General features: G+C 35.0%; 1 protein-coding gene across 1 annotated transcript; it reads right to left on the bottom strand.

The window, feature by feature from the left end:
* Positions 1-8,393: 8,393 nt before the first annotated feature.
* LOC149259945 (F-box only protein 6-like) lies at positions 8,394-9,572 on the bottom strand. Its single transcript, XM_089455873.1, has one exon. The coding sequence runs from the start codon at positions 9,570-9,572 to the stop codon at positions 8,394-8,396; it is 1,179 nt and encodes a 392-aa protein (XP_089311999.1).
* Between the last annotated feature and the right edge of the window lie 6,959 nt (positions 9,573-16,531).

The raw sequence follows: 16,531 nt of genomic DNA, 5'->3' as shown, positions 1-16,531 counted from the left end.
ATTGATGAAGTAAAGGAAGCTTATATGTTACCATTTGGAGAATTTCTCCCAGACTGTTGTGAATTATCCCATATATGAATGGGAGTTGTACACCTTGGTTTAGAGTGTAAAGAAGTGGAAACACTACTTGATCAGAAAGGATACCAACATCCATAGGGATCATCAGCCTTTGCAGTACCTTCAGGCACAGACCAAGCTTCAACAAGCCCATCATTTCAGATGGATGGGATTCCTCCAATAGTTTCATCTGGTAATAAAATACAAGAAGGGCACAAGAAAAAAGTAGCAGATATGCTTTCTCGTCCTCCTATTTGTGTATCTTTAGTTTTACGAAATGCTTCTTTATCATTAGAAAGTTATGCTCAACAATATGCTAATGATAATGATTTTAAATAGATTTATGCAAAACTGACTTGTGCATCGCAAGTGGAAAATTATTATTTGCAATGAAAACTATTGTAACACCTCAGCATACTATGTATAACCATTCATGAAAGGGTACATGTAATCCGAGAGGCTCATACCTCTCTTGTGTTTGGTCATTTTGGGGTTGAAAAAATTTATTTCATTTACAGAGGTTTTTCTTTTGGCCTCATATGAAAAACATTGTGACTTGTTTTGTAAATAGTTGTGTGTTGTGTTGTGTTTCAAAGTCCTCTAATAGAAAACTTGGGTTCTACACACCACTCCGTATTCTGATTCGACTATGGGAAAGTGTGTGCATGGATTTTATAGGTGGTTGTCCTATGTCTAGGAAAGGTCACGACTATTTGTATGTCGTCATGGATCATTTTAGTAAAGCGTGTATTTAATTCCTTGTAAAAAATAGGTCACTACTGAGCAGACTGCTTATCTTTTCTTTCAGCATGTTTGAGTCCATTTTGGGTTGCCCACATCTATTGTGTAAGATCGAGACTCTTGCTTTATTAAAGAGTTCTAGACCAACTTGTGGAGAATGATGGACACTAAGCTGAAAAGAAGTACGACATTCATCCACGGACCGATGGCTAAATAGAGGTTTCCAACTACACCGTGCTACACTTGTTATGAGGTTATTGTGTAAAAAACCCCAAGTTGTGGGATGAAAAACTTCCTTATGTGCAACATGCATACAATTGAGCAACACATTCATCCACACAAAGCTCACCATTTGAGACATGTTTTGGTTATCTACCAAGGGATCCCTTAGACATGGTATTTAGGAAAAATGAGGATGGAAATGGAAAAGATGGTAGGGACAAAGCACGTAAGTTTATTTAGTAGATATAGGTGATTCATCAAACAATACAGGAGTAGTTGGAGAAGATTCAAGCTCAATATAAATCTCAATATGATAAGCACTGATTTGACCATCAGTTTCAAGTTGGGATCAAGGTTTGGATCCATATCAAAAAGGATAGAATAAAGGGGGAAGGGAAGAAATTGAGACCCATTTGATATGGTCCCTTCACCATATTGGCAAATATTAGAGACAATGTTTTTCGTCTTGACTTACCCACTTCTATGCAAATGTACTCAGTAGTGAATGTTGAAAAAATGAATCTTTGTGAACCTCCATTGATTATGGATACCAAAGAGGTTGCACAGATTCTTATAGTGGATGATTTCACACCAGACCATCTAGACAATTTTCTCGAAGATAACATACTCAACCGGAAAAACGGAACTTCACGATAGGGATATGTGGAGTAAATTCATGTTGGATTCAAAGGAATGCATCTAAGTAAAGCTCGATGGATGGAGAAATAAAAAGTGATGGAGAAATATCGTCACTTGCTAATTGACTGAAAAGGCTTTTGGGGGTCCAAAATCTCTTAGTGGGGAGGACTGATCCAGGTGGATTTCTAAAAGTACCAATGGCATGGTAAGAAGGCTAAAAAATCAAAGCTTCATAATCTGGATAAACTTAGCATCAGATCAAAGTGCTCGTCATCTGATTCCAAAGATGTGAACAACACTCGAATCTGAGCTCATATGAAGAATTTAGAGAAAGTCAAAGTTCAAGTTTGACTTGGATAAGTGGCAAGAGAAGCTAACATGGTACGACTTTTCAAAAAATTAGGAAATACCAAGTGGTGGGCTATAGTTCACTTATCACAATTGTAAAAACTTGCGGGTAAAGAATCGACCCCCAGCACTACCCAGTTGCGATTTGCAATATCACAATTGTAGATCAGATGTAGGTTGGTGGTAAAGAATTGGCCCTAAAGCAAGCCAAAGTACGATGTGATATATCATAATCACAGATTGCAAGGAAAGAAGTTAAGGAATCGGCCCCTAATAGAGTCAAGTTGTGATTTGCGATATCATAAACGCAGAATGCAAAGGGAAGCGGTCGTATGGAGAATCACACCCAGGTGATTTTCAATTTGCGAAGTCCTTTTAGACCCGATATATTATATAATGTAGCTTAATAGTTTGTCAGGTTTGTCTTTATTGCAGGAAACTTTTCACAAAGGCCAGGTATGCCAACCGATTGAAAGCATCGATTCTCTATGATTAATGTGTGGTTAAGAATTTAAGAGGTTTCACTATGTTTGGCAGATTATTTCCTACATGCTATCAGGGTCTGAGATTCTTGGAGAAGAAACTGCCTACCTACTACACTTGTCCTTTGCTAGGAAATTCCCGAGATTCAGGAGTTAGCCAGCAGCATATATAATAGATTCTTCGCATAGGAAAAAGGTAGAGACTAGCATAGAAGTTTAGAAACCATTGTATACAATAATAACCTAACCTAGAAGTAGGTCAAAACCTCACATCAAGAAACAAGGAGGTTCTGAGAGGGTGGAGAAGCTTCATGTCTCCGAATTAGGTGTTTAGATAGGAGATTCTGGATGGTTTTTCGCCAAGATTTCAGTGGTATCGTCTATTTCTGAAGTTGGGCTCTACATTCTTCATCCATCTTCTAGCTTGGAGGTATAAGCATTTTAAATGAATGTTGCTTGTATTTTTATCTCTTTGTGTGTCACTTAATGAATGAATTCCTCCCCATTATTGAGTAGGGCCCGAAGATGTAGTCCAAATTGGATGAACTTCATAATCAAATCTTTTTGTCATGGTTTTATGCTTATATTTTTATTTCCACAATATTTTTTTTTTTTTTAAGTTACATGGTTAATAAGCTCTGTTCCATGTAATTTTGATGCATCTATAAGAGATCTTAGTTCATGGAAGCCCTCCTTCCATTAACAAAATTCCATTTCTTTCTCTACTTATATGTTAGCTATAAGTAATTAGATATTCACAAAGAAGACAGAGGAACATGTGCGTTGTGTTGTATTAGTATTTCCATTTCTTATATGGGAACCCATTAATTCTTGCTTTCACAGGCTCATATGGTTGATATGGTCACTCAATAAGGTCCAAAGAGGCAATAGGTAATTATAGTTCCAATACCATTATACTTAGATCAATGGGATCCATAGTGCTATGAGTAATATGAGCTTATAGAAGGAAGTTTGGCAGTGGATGAAGGAGGTTTTGGTTTTCAAAAAGGTGAATCCAATAAGAGGTGGCATATCGCTGCTTACTGATGACGAGAAATATGCTTCAATATTGGCATGCCTCTTAAACTTTGTATTAACTATAAACCTAGGGATCAGGATCAACCACAATCCATGCAGAGTAGTCATATGGATACGAGACCATTATGGCTCAGGGTTACTTTAGAAGATACAAGAGTTTGCTCCTTACCTTAGAGAATGAGCTTGAAGACTAGGCTCTAAATTGGGTAATAGACAATATAGAGAGAAATAAAAAGTATAGGTTCCTATTCTTATTTTGTTTCCTAGGTGGAATTCAAACATACCACTTTTATATTAATTTCATGAACCCTTATATAAAAATTTTCATTTCTTGGGGATATCTAATTAAATGTTTCAATTCAAAACCTAATTTCTAGCAGAGACAACAACAGTGACTATTGACCGCATTCTAGCCATGATTTGGTAGTCATTCAAGAGTTTTATCGTGTGACGAATAGAGAGAATGACTAGGGACACTATAAAAAAATATCCTACCGAGAGCTAACCAAGAAAGCAAGAAGTGCATTATGACTAGGAAACTCACATCCTCATCTAAATGTCCAACTGGTATAGACTTTGAAGAATGTTAAAATTAATTCATTCATTATTCCATGTATTTAGTTAATCTAGAATGTATAGCATATCAATATTCTCCACTCTCGAGAATGTTACAATAATTCATTCATCCATTACATCTATTTGAGTAATCCAGAATGCATAGTAGATGCTTTATAAATAGATAATATTATTCCTGAAAATGGGATTTGTGTAGCACAGAGAAAGACCCATTGATTGAAAATATAGAAAGGGTATTATACTTTATCTTTACTCTTGTATTCATAGGGTACAAATAGTAATTACAAACTACCTGCTCATAAGATGACCAACAACAGGGAAGGATGCCATCCCAATTTGAGAAATACCATTTCATGTTCAAACAAAAAACACTTTATTGATAAGATATCAAATTAAAAAGTCTTAAAATGAAGGAGGCTAACCAATTTGGAAATCTATGGATTTGATTTTACTGTCTCAATAGCTTGTACCAAATCATTTTATTTTTCTCCCGTCACTTCTTTAAAAAACCTTTCACGCTTCAAAGTATTGAAGGTGTGCACAACCTCCAGTCCCAACTCCTTTGCCAAAGGTTGTAACCAAAAACATCAATCAAACGTATTAGACTAAGATATGTTAGATATCGCAAACAAAGGAAATATTTAACAAGAAATTCAAATATGGATTTGAGAAAGAGGAAGAACAGAGTGTTCAGGAAATGCCAGTTTATCCATTAAAGAGACAAGTGAATAGGATCATAATAGATATTTGAAAGACAAAATGCAGTGTCATAGAAGAAGAAATATAATGAACTTAAGTCATGAAATACATCAAGAAACTCAATAGACGTTGTTCTCTTGGTTGTAGTCAAGCTTCAAGAACACAACATCGATATATTTGTCTGATAGTTCTTGCTATTTGGGAGAAATAATCTTCCATGGACCACACCTTCAAAGGAATCCAAAAAAGGAAGAAATGTTAGAAAAGGAATGACTTCTTACTAAAATATATTTATTATTAGTGATGTTTAAATTTTCTTAAACCACAAGGATCGAGACCTTTTCTGGACAATTTTTCTCATATTCCAATGTATTATACAACATGGATCATGTCATTAATCCTTTCCTCACAAAATGAAAAAAATTACCTAATGGATCAGGGGGAAGAGGAGGGAACCATCATAAGACAAAATAGACAAATTTTTGCTAGACATCCATTCCCTGGGACATTGAATAAAAGTCCATAGAAAAAAATCACATACAGCAATAGGGGGGCCATTCTGTATGGAAACATACATGCCTACAATATCAAATACATTGGGGCATTATTGATCACTTCTAATGATTGATCTAACACTATGTTAGCTTTGCATGCTCCTTTACAACTCGAATATTACTGTAGAACTCCACAATTATTTAGTGCCAACGACTTGTTTTAGACACAAGACTACCCCCTGGACTTGCAAGCCATGGTGTATGATTGCCCTTTCCTTCCTATTATTATGGAAAATTTTGAAATATCCATTTTATATTCCAATCCATGCCCATTAACCCAATTATATATTTGTCCAAGGTAATAATCACTGAGTTCTCTGGTCATAAACCACAATTGAGTAGATAACAGTTCAAGGCAGAGACTCTGTGTTACATCATTAACACTAAGCAACAAGTGAGTGTATTTTATATATACCTAGATACAAACAAGAACATAATTTTCATCTAAATATTTTCCTACAAGGACACAACCAGTGACATAATACGTCATCCAAAAAATAAATACTAAATAGAAGCCATCATTTCATTTTTAATTCAATTCCATCAAAACCATTTCATTGTGCAATCAAAAACATTATCAGCAAAGAAAGTGAACTCTCTCAGGTTCATTACTCATTCATTAACACTTAGACTGTACATTCTTGTTTTCTAACAAGAACTTAAAAGACCAAAATAATTATGCTTTCTCAAGACAACAGTAAAGATACAAATTTCAAGGATAATCATCCTTTCAGCAAATGGCCTTGCATATAAGTGGTTACCATTAACCTTAATCCTCAATCGATGCCTTTATCTCTACCTCAAATTCCTCTACCTCCCTCTACCTCGACTCCTTATCCTATCTTTTCTACTGAGTCATCGATTATTTCTTACAATGAAAATGTCCGGTGAAGGACTCATATGTTTGGAAAACCAGAGACCTTGCTTAAAGTTGATAACTGATAGCACTAAAAAGTTTCATAGGTAAATACTCTAAATAAGAAGGTTAGGAAAGAAGAAGCCTAATTCAAAAACAATTTTCTTGTACTCAGTACTGATATATTTTCAGAAACAAGTATTGAGTACTTGTTTTTCTTGTTAAAAAAGTGAACAAATATTGGCATCCATGATCCTTCCTTGATAATCAAGTGGTATCGGACGCTTGTTTTTCATCTGGAGAAAGTGAACAAATAATGGCCTCCATGATCGAGTTGTATTGAATATCGATTCATTTCACAGGGTTTTGAATGCTAAAATTACATCTTATTTCTTGTATTTTTTTACTTTAAATTAATTTTTATACATTAAAACAGGTAGTGTCTTGCAAATCATTACCAATTTTGCAGAAACCCTTGTGAATGTATCACTGCCTCCCTCCAGAGACATGTTGAAGGAAGAAATTATGTAGAGGTCGTGTGTGAATCACCTTCAATGCAACAATGATCATTGACATCACACAGTCTCTGTGCAAGTAGAGATGATAATGCTCATTAGATGTGACATCTAATAGAGTCTCAAAGATGTATCAAAAGAAAGATGGGCAAAAAAACCATTGAATGAGGTATGTATTTTGTGAATACTATTGCAAGAAAATGTAATAAGTATAGCATATTCTTCTTTTCTCCCTTTAGATGAATTACCCATTGATCTATCCTCTACCCAAAAAATTAGACTCCGTGAATTTCTCCAAAAATCCTGCATGCCCAGAATGGCAATCAAACGATGAATTTCTATATAATTTCTTCAACAGCTTAAAAGGAAATTGAGTTGTAAATCTTACAAGAAGCATTGCATCCAATTTACATAGTGTTGGGATGTTCATGGTTTGACTTCGCTTTGTTAACCATGACCTGGTAAACAACAATTTTCCAACTCTTTACAAACCAAATAAAATGGCTGTTGCATTTCATTAATTCAGTGAAATGACTAAAGTTGAAAGAAGTTGAAAGCAATTGGATGAGAAGGAAAATTTTCATTATTCCTGAGTACATATACCTGGCATTAGACAAGGTTAGGGTCGACAAGACACCCTTGCCTCCACCAGACATATCTTCTCCGAGAACAAACTTAGCAAACCTTTCTTTCATTAATGCCATATCTACGCAAGAAAACCTGAATTATTCTCTCAATAATTAAGAGCACACTCATTATATAGTTTCAATCCTTAGAAACCCCCAATTTTGTAGAGTTCTCAGATACCTTATAAACCCCAATTTTGCAAAGTTGTAGAATTTCTTATACCTTACAAGCACATAATGGATTACAAATTCAACAATAATGGCTTTAAGAGACAATATGAATGGATTACAATGAAATCTTATTCTTACCTAACCAGAGAATGTGAATAAATCTCTTGCTCTTGCCATGTCATGCCAAAACTTGCTACGAAACCTTTGGTGTTCAGATGGTGCTTGAAACCAGGACCTAGGTAAATCTTAGTTGTTTCAAATATAGTGAATAGCTCCAACCACCCAACTACCTTCACCTGATCAAACCATTGACGATCCTCCAATCATCTAACACATTACGTAATGATGCAAAGCGATGACAAGTAGCCTCCACGGGAAGTTTTTCTGGGAGGGGGGCAGGTTAAGGGGTAATTATAAAAGGTATTGAATATTTGTCAATAATAATTTAACTTTTAATAATTTTAATTTTGTCAATTTAATTGATTAGCTTTGTCAATGAGGTAAAATATATTTTAATTATCAAATTAATATTCTACTATTATTATTAAAAATATTAAATAATTGTATTATTTAACCTGGAGTAATTTTAATTTTGTCAATTTGATTTATTAACTTTGGCAATGAGGTAAAATGCTAATAAAGAAATGTTTTCTTTATGTTTTTTTTTAAAACACTTTTTTATGTTTTTTTTGTTTTTTTAAATCATGGTCGAGGCTACTAAGATCACCAAGACTTAGTGACGCCCATAACACAAAAGTATATCCAACCTCCTCTTCCTTGAGTCTCTACTCCTCAAAACTTATCACAACATGCCATGAAATTTGAAACCAGTTAGTGATGATCTTTCCAGAGATGTTGATCATGGTAAATCAGTCAACCTTCATGTCAAGCCTGGGTGTAAACCCAAAGAAAGGAGGAGAATCGAAAATTTCAGCTCTGGAAAAGGTACAGTTTGGAACCACACTCCATGAATTCTGGGTCAAGTTGTAAACTGTGACCTGCTTCCATCCAACTCCTTGGACTCTGAAATAGATGCAATCCCCCATTCCTGCACAATCAACAAGTGTCATCAGCGCCCTCACACGTAGCCTCTGCGGAAAAGTCGTTGGAGGCATCGTCGCAATCAATTGCCACGTTGGTTCTGCGTCGTCTATATACTCCCATATAACCACTCGTCTATCACCGTCTAATTCTATTTCATTATTCATCTCCGCAACCAAAAGAATACGCGAGGCGCAGCTAAGCAGGTAATTGAACAAAACGATGTGATTGTCTGCAGCTGGGGGAAATGGCAAAAATAGGTAATTCCCGTCTAGCATATTGAAACTTACAATTCCTTCCACGGCATCTGACCGCGCTAAACTATAGAAGAAGCCGAGTCCGGAAAAAACTAAGCCGTCACGCTCTGTTACACTCGAATGTAAAGTCAAATTCTCCCGTAAGGCTCCCGCAGTCTTCCAGACCTTGTCTCTGGACTCGTAGATTTCCACTATCTGCTGTCCCAGAGTTCTGGGTGTGTCCACCGCCACCACTTTGTACCCATTTTCCCCTTCCTGAACGATCCCTAACTCGCCGTTTAAGTAATGTTTTCTGAATGTCAGGTGTGAAAGTGTGAAATACTTCCCTGTGAAAGGATTGCAGACATAGATGGAGCCAGTGAACCTGCTACCGACCAAGATCAAGCCGGCGCCTGATGCGATGTAAACGAAGAGAGAGGGATTTCGAGAAGCTGTGCCTTCTCTTGGGTCCATAAAGGGAAGGGATAAAGGACAACTCTTCCAACTCTGTGTGAAGGAGGAGTATGCGAAGCAATCACACTCACGATAGTAGTCAACAGCACCTATCAACAGCAATGGATTCTTGTTAGGAGGCGCCTCGGCCCATTGTGTGGTAATAAATCTGGTTGATGAAAACAGTATTTTCCATTTTTTGCAGACACTGGAGAATTTACAGAGATAATCAACTGGAAGCCACGCTAATATCTCCTCAGTGAAATCATCTGGTAGTTCACAGAAATGTGAAAATTCCTCAACATTAGCCGCGCCCATTTCCAAAAGTACATTCTCACCGTACCACGACAATTCATTTCAAAAATTCAGTTTTATATGGTAAATGTGACGGAATTTTATCTCTTGCGAATTTGTGGTGCGATTAGCCGCGACTCTACATGAAAAGTAGTCTGGATGAGGTTGTTTGGTGTTAGATCTTTAAGAATTCTAATTCTTCCATGTTCATTTTCTAAATAAAATATATTCATATCAATTGTAAAAATACTCAAATAATTTATGTTGAAATATTCCAGTTTTATATTGGAATTGATTTATTTTAATAATTTAAAAAGTTAATATTGATTTGTGTTAAACCAGTTTAAATCTATTTTAATTCTTAATTTATTGAGTATTGGAGAGGGATTAATTTTTTTTTATTCTAAAAAAGGTTTGCATATTTGATCATTTCCGTGTTTGGTAGATGGAGAGTTATCTCTTTTCACTTTAAAAGAGTTTTGAAAGAGTTTTGCATATCAAGAAATTTGATCCCTCTTCATACTTGGTAAATCCAGAATTCAAATAGATCTAGGTTGATTTAATTTCTGTATAAATACCATAAATTCTTAATATTTTTTATTTTATTTTATTTTTATAATATTTTTTATTTAGTTATGTAATTTGACCTACTGAAAATATTAAATATTACATTACAACATCTCCATTACAACTAAAAACCTACACCAAATTATTTTATGGTGTTACACTATTAATAAATCTAAAATCAATATAAAAACTAAAATCAATAAAATACGTATGATAAATTTTAAGGAAAAAAATCATACCATAAAATATCTACGCAATTTACTATATTTTGTTCTCATTTATAATTATTTATTAAAACAAGGCATCATCGAAAAAAAAAATAAAAAAATTCATGAAATATTTTCCTGGGATATTATTTTTGTGAATGATCGTAGATAAGGCATAAAAATATCAAAACAATATGACTTTTGCTTTTCATTTAAAGACATTCAGTAAGTTATTTCCAAAAACAAGGATATTGCTAACATGTTTCCACCCGAGTAGTATTTTTTTTGGGTTGCAAGTTATATATAATTTTATTGAAAAAAATGAATTGGTATATAGGATTTTGTTGTTTGGAAAAGTTTTTATTACGTTTAAATACAGTTAATGAATTAAATGATTATTATGTAGAATTGCATCTTATTATAAATTTATTGGTTTTTTTTTGTATTTACTACTATTTCATATATTTTGAAAAAAAAAACAATAACTTAAAAAAAATAAGATTAGGTAGATAACTAAAATAAGAAATCCACATATGATTTTCCACTAGAGGGATTGTTTTTTGGTTTTTTTTGTGCTTCTAAAATCATATATATTTATTGATATTTCTTTTTAGGGAATCACTCTTTCTATTTGATTGAAGAGAATCTACTAACATGTTATGAAAACTTTTCAAATTAGATAAAGAGTTTTTGGTAGTTGCCTTCAAAAGTTGTAACTAGTTCAAAATTTGAAATTCAATCTAACTGCATTGACGACTATATTCAATATAAGAGGGATCATGCCCTCATTTGCAAATTGTTGGGCATTTGACCAATAGAAAATGCACTCACTTAGTGGATCCAACTCAAATTGAAATGTGAGGGCTAAATCAAAGTTGAACTAGGAACAAAGGTTTTCTTGACCATTTTATTTGCTAGCATAGAAGATCCCATGAGAATCCCTGAGAACATCCCATACTTCTTTAACTTTGCAGGGTCTTACATAAGATTCTAGACAAAACAACAATTTGTACCTAATAAGGAGGATTTTACGACAACTCTAGTATGGTTCAGGATGTACTCCCTTCCCTAAGAATTTTTATATGAGGACACATGAACAAGTATTGGAAATGCTTTGGGTCATTTTATTTAAATATCCAGGGTCACTAAGCAGGCAAGGTACATATCCTATGCTTGGATTTGTGTTTACATGAACATCTTTGAACTCTTACCTAAATCTATAGAAATCTACTACTAATATGAATTATAGAAGCAAACCATCGATTATGAGCATATTCCTTTAAGATGCAAGCAGTGTCATGAATATAGGAACCTTTGTCAAAATTTCCCTTTATTAGTCTAAACTATCATAGTCAATTCTCCCTAGAATGAAGACCAATATGGCTCTGAGAAGCCCACTAGCCATCATTGTGGCCTGAAACCTCCCCCTCTATGTCCTCCCTTGAATAAAGTTGCTTCCACTAGTAACAAATTTGATCTTCTACCCTGCATATTTAATGCCTCAACTCTCTTATCCCTTTCCTTTAGAGCATGATATGCTTGATCCTTTGATCCCAACATCCCTTTTGACAATCCTCATCCTACATTTATCACCCTATAAACCTTATTCCCTAGAAACCCCCAACCAAAAATTCAAATCCCAATGCACACAACAAAGAGAATTAGGACATGGATGTAGATTCTCTTGACCTCTTAATTTTTGTAAATGGTTGGAAAGGAAAAGGTATAAGCTCCATTCTAGAGTATCATGTCAAAATTCTCAATAAAGCCTTTCGCAAGCCTTGATGACAAGCTCAAAAATCCTCATAGGGAAAATCCATTTCCAATATGCTCAAAGTTCATGTTCCATCTCTCAAAGAGACAAAAATCCACATTGAGAAGACAAAAAAAAGGGGAGATAAAGAAATCAAAAGGTCCTAGAAGAACTAGGAGGAATCCTAGTGAACTTAGGAAGAATCAAATTGATTTTAGATGTCTCTCTCTCCAACTATTTCCCTCTTCAATGAAAATTATATCTTGGAATATCGAATTCCCCAACCAGAAAGAAAAGAAAATTCTTATGAAAGGAATTTGGAGAAAGGAAAATCCAACCTTTCTACTTATAAAAAAAAATGGGCAGTGATCCAATTAATCAACCAGCTAAGCAATGGTGTAACAATTTCCAATATATTGCAATAGATGCATAAGAAAAATTAGTGGGCTTCACCATCATATTGAACATCAAGGAAGTCACAATTCTAATCATATTTACATCCTTCCATATTTTAACTATTCAATTCCAATTGTTAGGATCCTCAAATATCTGTTTTATTTCAAATATCTATGGTCCCACACTGCCCAAAGGAAAAGTCCATTTTTGGTTGTCGATCAAGTAAACCTCCCTCCTAATATCCATGCTTCCATGGATCATGGGAGGTGATTTTAAACTGATCAAATCTATTAAGGAGAAGAAGGGGGGAATCCACAAATTGGATGGTGAATCTGTCTTGCTTCAGGAAATAATGGACTTTTCCCATCTGATAGATCTAGAAACAACTAATGACTTTCACACTTGGAATAAGCACAAACATAGATCTCAACAGATAACCTCCCATCTAGATAGATTTCTAATCTTTGAGAATATAATGGCCTAAGAAATATGTATAGAACCCCCCATTCTTCCTACCACAAATCCAGTGTTTGGCCAACAGCGTTGGAGATGGATATCAAGGAATTCCCAAGGAAAAAACCCTTCCGCTTGGAATGATTATGAATATAACACCCAGATTTCAAGGAAAGGATAAAAAAATTGTGTCATGAAGCATACAATATTGAAGGAAAATTGATGTATAGGCTACAAAAAAGGCTCAAATACATAATAAACCAATTCAAATCCTAGAGTAAGGAAACATTTAGTGAAATTCTTCTTTCTAAATAGGATCTCGAGGCCTAGATGGAAGCTCTCTAATAAGAAGCAATCCTCCAAGCTAGTTCATATGCTCTAATAACTACAAAAGTGTGATTCCTCTCACATCTTGAAGAGTGTTTCTAGTACAAAGAGATTCTCTTGCAAAAAAAAACGTGCATTCAATGGCTAAAGAATGGGAAATGAAACATGACCTTTTTTCACAAATAAATGATACAACATAAGTAAAATAATTGAATATCTTTGCTCAAAATTTCATAAGGCTCCAAAATCCAAAATTGTGACAACATGGCGAGAGAATTCGTCTGATTTTTTAGAAATATTTTATCTAATGCTCTCTTGTAAAGGTATTTTACAATTGAAAAAATCATCCAACATATATCGCCCCTAATTACACTAGAGTAGAATTATGCCTTTGTTTGGGATATCATCATAGATGAGGTCAACGTAGTGGTCAAGTCCCTGCCTAAAAATAAGGCCCCCAGGCGTGATAGGTTCATGGAAGAATTCTTCCAAGCATGTGTTGGCTACCCAACCGACTCCCCTCTCATTTTCCAAATGGAATGGGACCCTTAGTTTTATTTTCTTTCTTATTTTTAGTTTTCATACCTAGCTTTAAACTGAAATGATGATAATGGTTATGAAGTATAGGTCTTGTTTAGGATTGTGAAGTGACTCTCTTTTAAATTCATTATTGGCATATTAATAATCTCTTATGAACTGGAAAAAGTACCTCAAACCTTGTTGACTATAGTTACTAGACATTTTTGTTTCACAAGATTGTCACTTCCATTTTTGTAGTAATAATATGGCTCGTGCTTTTTTTTGGAATGACTTCATGAGGCCAAAATCATATTCAACCTACCCTAAATATGGATATTAAAGCTTCTAGCATGTTTAATACATAGCCTTTCTATAGAACATATGTGTAGGTTAACCTGATAATGCAATATAAATCAAAGCAGAATACTATAACCTACTTCTATTATCAATTTGTAGAAGCTTAAAGATCAAGCTGAAAAATATGACCAAAAGAAGAAGAATCAATGGCACAATACACATAAAAATACTCTGGGGAAAGCCTCAGGTAAAAACCCCACACTATTGTATTATCATACATGGTGGAAATACATAGGAATTATACAAAGCTCTATCAAAGCTAGTCATCTCTCAGTACAATCCTCACAAATTCTTATAGGTAATCTTGGCTTCTCTCTAGCCTTCCTCTCTGCCCTCCAAGCTCCTATTTCCTTGCATTGTTCCTTGTGAAATATTTCCTATTACCAAGTGGAAAAACTTCTTTCAAAACTGCGCAATTCTCATGGATAAATCCTTTACTGCATGCATGAGTTTTTTCCAGGAGCAAACACATGCAATTGATAGTACATTGTCGTTGAAAATTAATCTCAACTGGCTCTTTCTCATAATAGACATGCATGGGTTTCTGATGAGGTAATCTTCAGTTAACTGGAGTATCTCTAGTTGAGTGCATTAATGCATCAACTCACTGTTAACTCACTATTAGTTCCTCAAACAGTTTGGAACTAATTTAACTAGAATTAACTCAGTAAACTGAGTTAACTAACTACAACTCAAATATAACTCAATCTTATCCCCTTAATTCAAGGGATAACTCTTGCATGACTTCATAAATACTTCTAGCTTGAATCTCTCCAACTAATTAATTAAAAATAAATTAATTAATTTTTTCCAAGTAGCTGTGAAGACTAAATTCGATTTTAATTCACAATTTAATTCAAGGAAAAATTGAATTGGAATATTCTTGTTGCCATATTTCAACACTCCCTCTCAATAAGAAAGGGATTATCTCCCACCCCGATCCTGTCTCTATGGGTTATGAGGTGCCGTCAACTCTCGTTTAATTCCTTCCACTACATAGAAGTCCTTAAACTCTTGAGAGACATATTCTCCACCATTGTCGTTTCTGAAAGCCTTGATCTTCTTCCCTAACTCTTTCTTGACCAAAGTTTTGAACTCAAAAAACTTTGTGGAAGTTTGGTCCTTCTTCTACATGAAATAAATCCAACATTTACGAGAATAGTCATCAATGAAAATCACATAATACTTTTTCTTCGTTGTAGATTCCATTGAGAATGGTCCATGTACAAATCAGTATGAACTCGCTCTAAGATAACCTCTACTCGACTGTCTCAATCATGAAAGGAAGACTTGGTTTACTTTCTGTTGGTGTCCAGGTAGGGGTGATTTATGTACCTTATTTCGACATTAATCTTATCAATCCGAGTGCGTATCCTTTCAAGGCAATGCACAATGTATATGCTGGGGAAAACACATAATATTTCCCAACCAAGGGTTCATGTTTAATATTCAAAGCATAAATGTAAGATCAACAACTTACAGAATTGCAGAAATAATCATAAACAATAAAGAACTGTAACAGCACACATAAACTGGTAAATCACACACACATAAAAACGTAGCACCTAATCAGAAGAGCGGGCCCATCTCTCTGATCAGGGCCACATTAGCCATGAAAATAATTAGAACAACAAAATGGATGAACTTTTATTAATCGGTAATAGAAGTTTACAATGTTGATGGGTGAACCCCCATTTACAGGATCAACCTGCATTTTATACACAACGAGGGAGATTAACAGTTCTCCCAAAAGCACAGAAACTGCAGATATAAAGATATACATTGGTTGGAATGGTATCAGCATCATATGTCTGGGATAGCAGGAAGGCCCAAGAATAGTTCAGGGCATCTGTTCTCCAAGCTGTGCGACCTCCTGTTGATCGGTCATTGCCAGTTCTGTTGCAATACACCGAGTTGAGGGTTCCTGTTCTCATGTTGCGGTCAAACACATAGTTTAGTACTGCAAATAGATAGACTCTGTGCGTTTTACTTCATTAATTAAAATATACCAATAGGACAGTAAAGGGGGGAATTTACCTTGTAAGTTTAACATAACAACATGGGTAAATGAGTGCAAATATGTCAAAAAGGGTAATGGAAATAGGCAGAAAGATGGCCCGATTTGGTACCCAACATCTCCCCCCAACCAGCCTACTGCATGTCCTCATGCAGTCCTCCACTTTCACAAATCTGGGTTTCGTAGATTATATGTTAGATGAAGCTAGGCAAGATCATATGTCGTTGCCATTTCTATCTTGGAACTTTAAGTCTGTCCGAGAGGACAACTTCCTTCCACCAATCCGTTGGGACATCATAGGCTGGAGTATATTCATCAGTAGGCAACTAGAGAATCAGGAACTGGAACCGGAGCCCCATCCATGGGGACGCACATGTCTGGACACATG

Source organism: Pinus tabuliformis, chromosome 6 (assembly GCF_031772625.1).
Source record: "Pinus tabuliformis cultivar Carrire ecotype Pingquan chromosome 6, CPIR1, whole genome shotgun sequence".
Classification (NCBI taxonomy): domain Eukaryota; kingdom Viridiplantae; phylum Streptophyta; class Pinopsida; order Pinales; family Pinaceae; genus Pinus; species Pinus tabuliformis.
The sequence above is the reverse complement of the archived record's forward strand: the minus strand, read 5'-3'. Positions and strand labels throughout refer to the sequence as shown.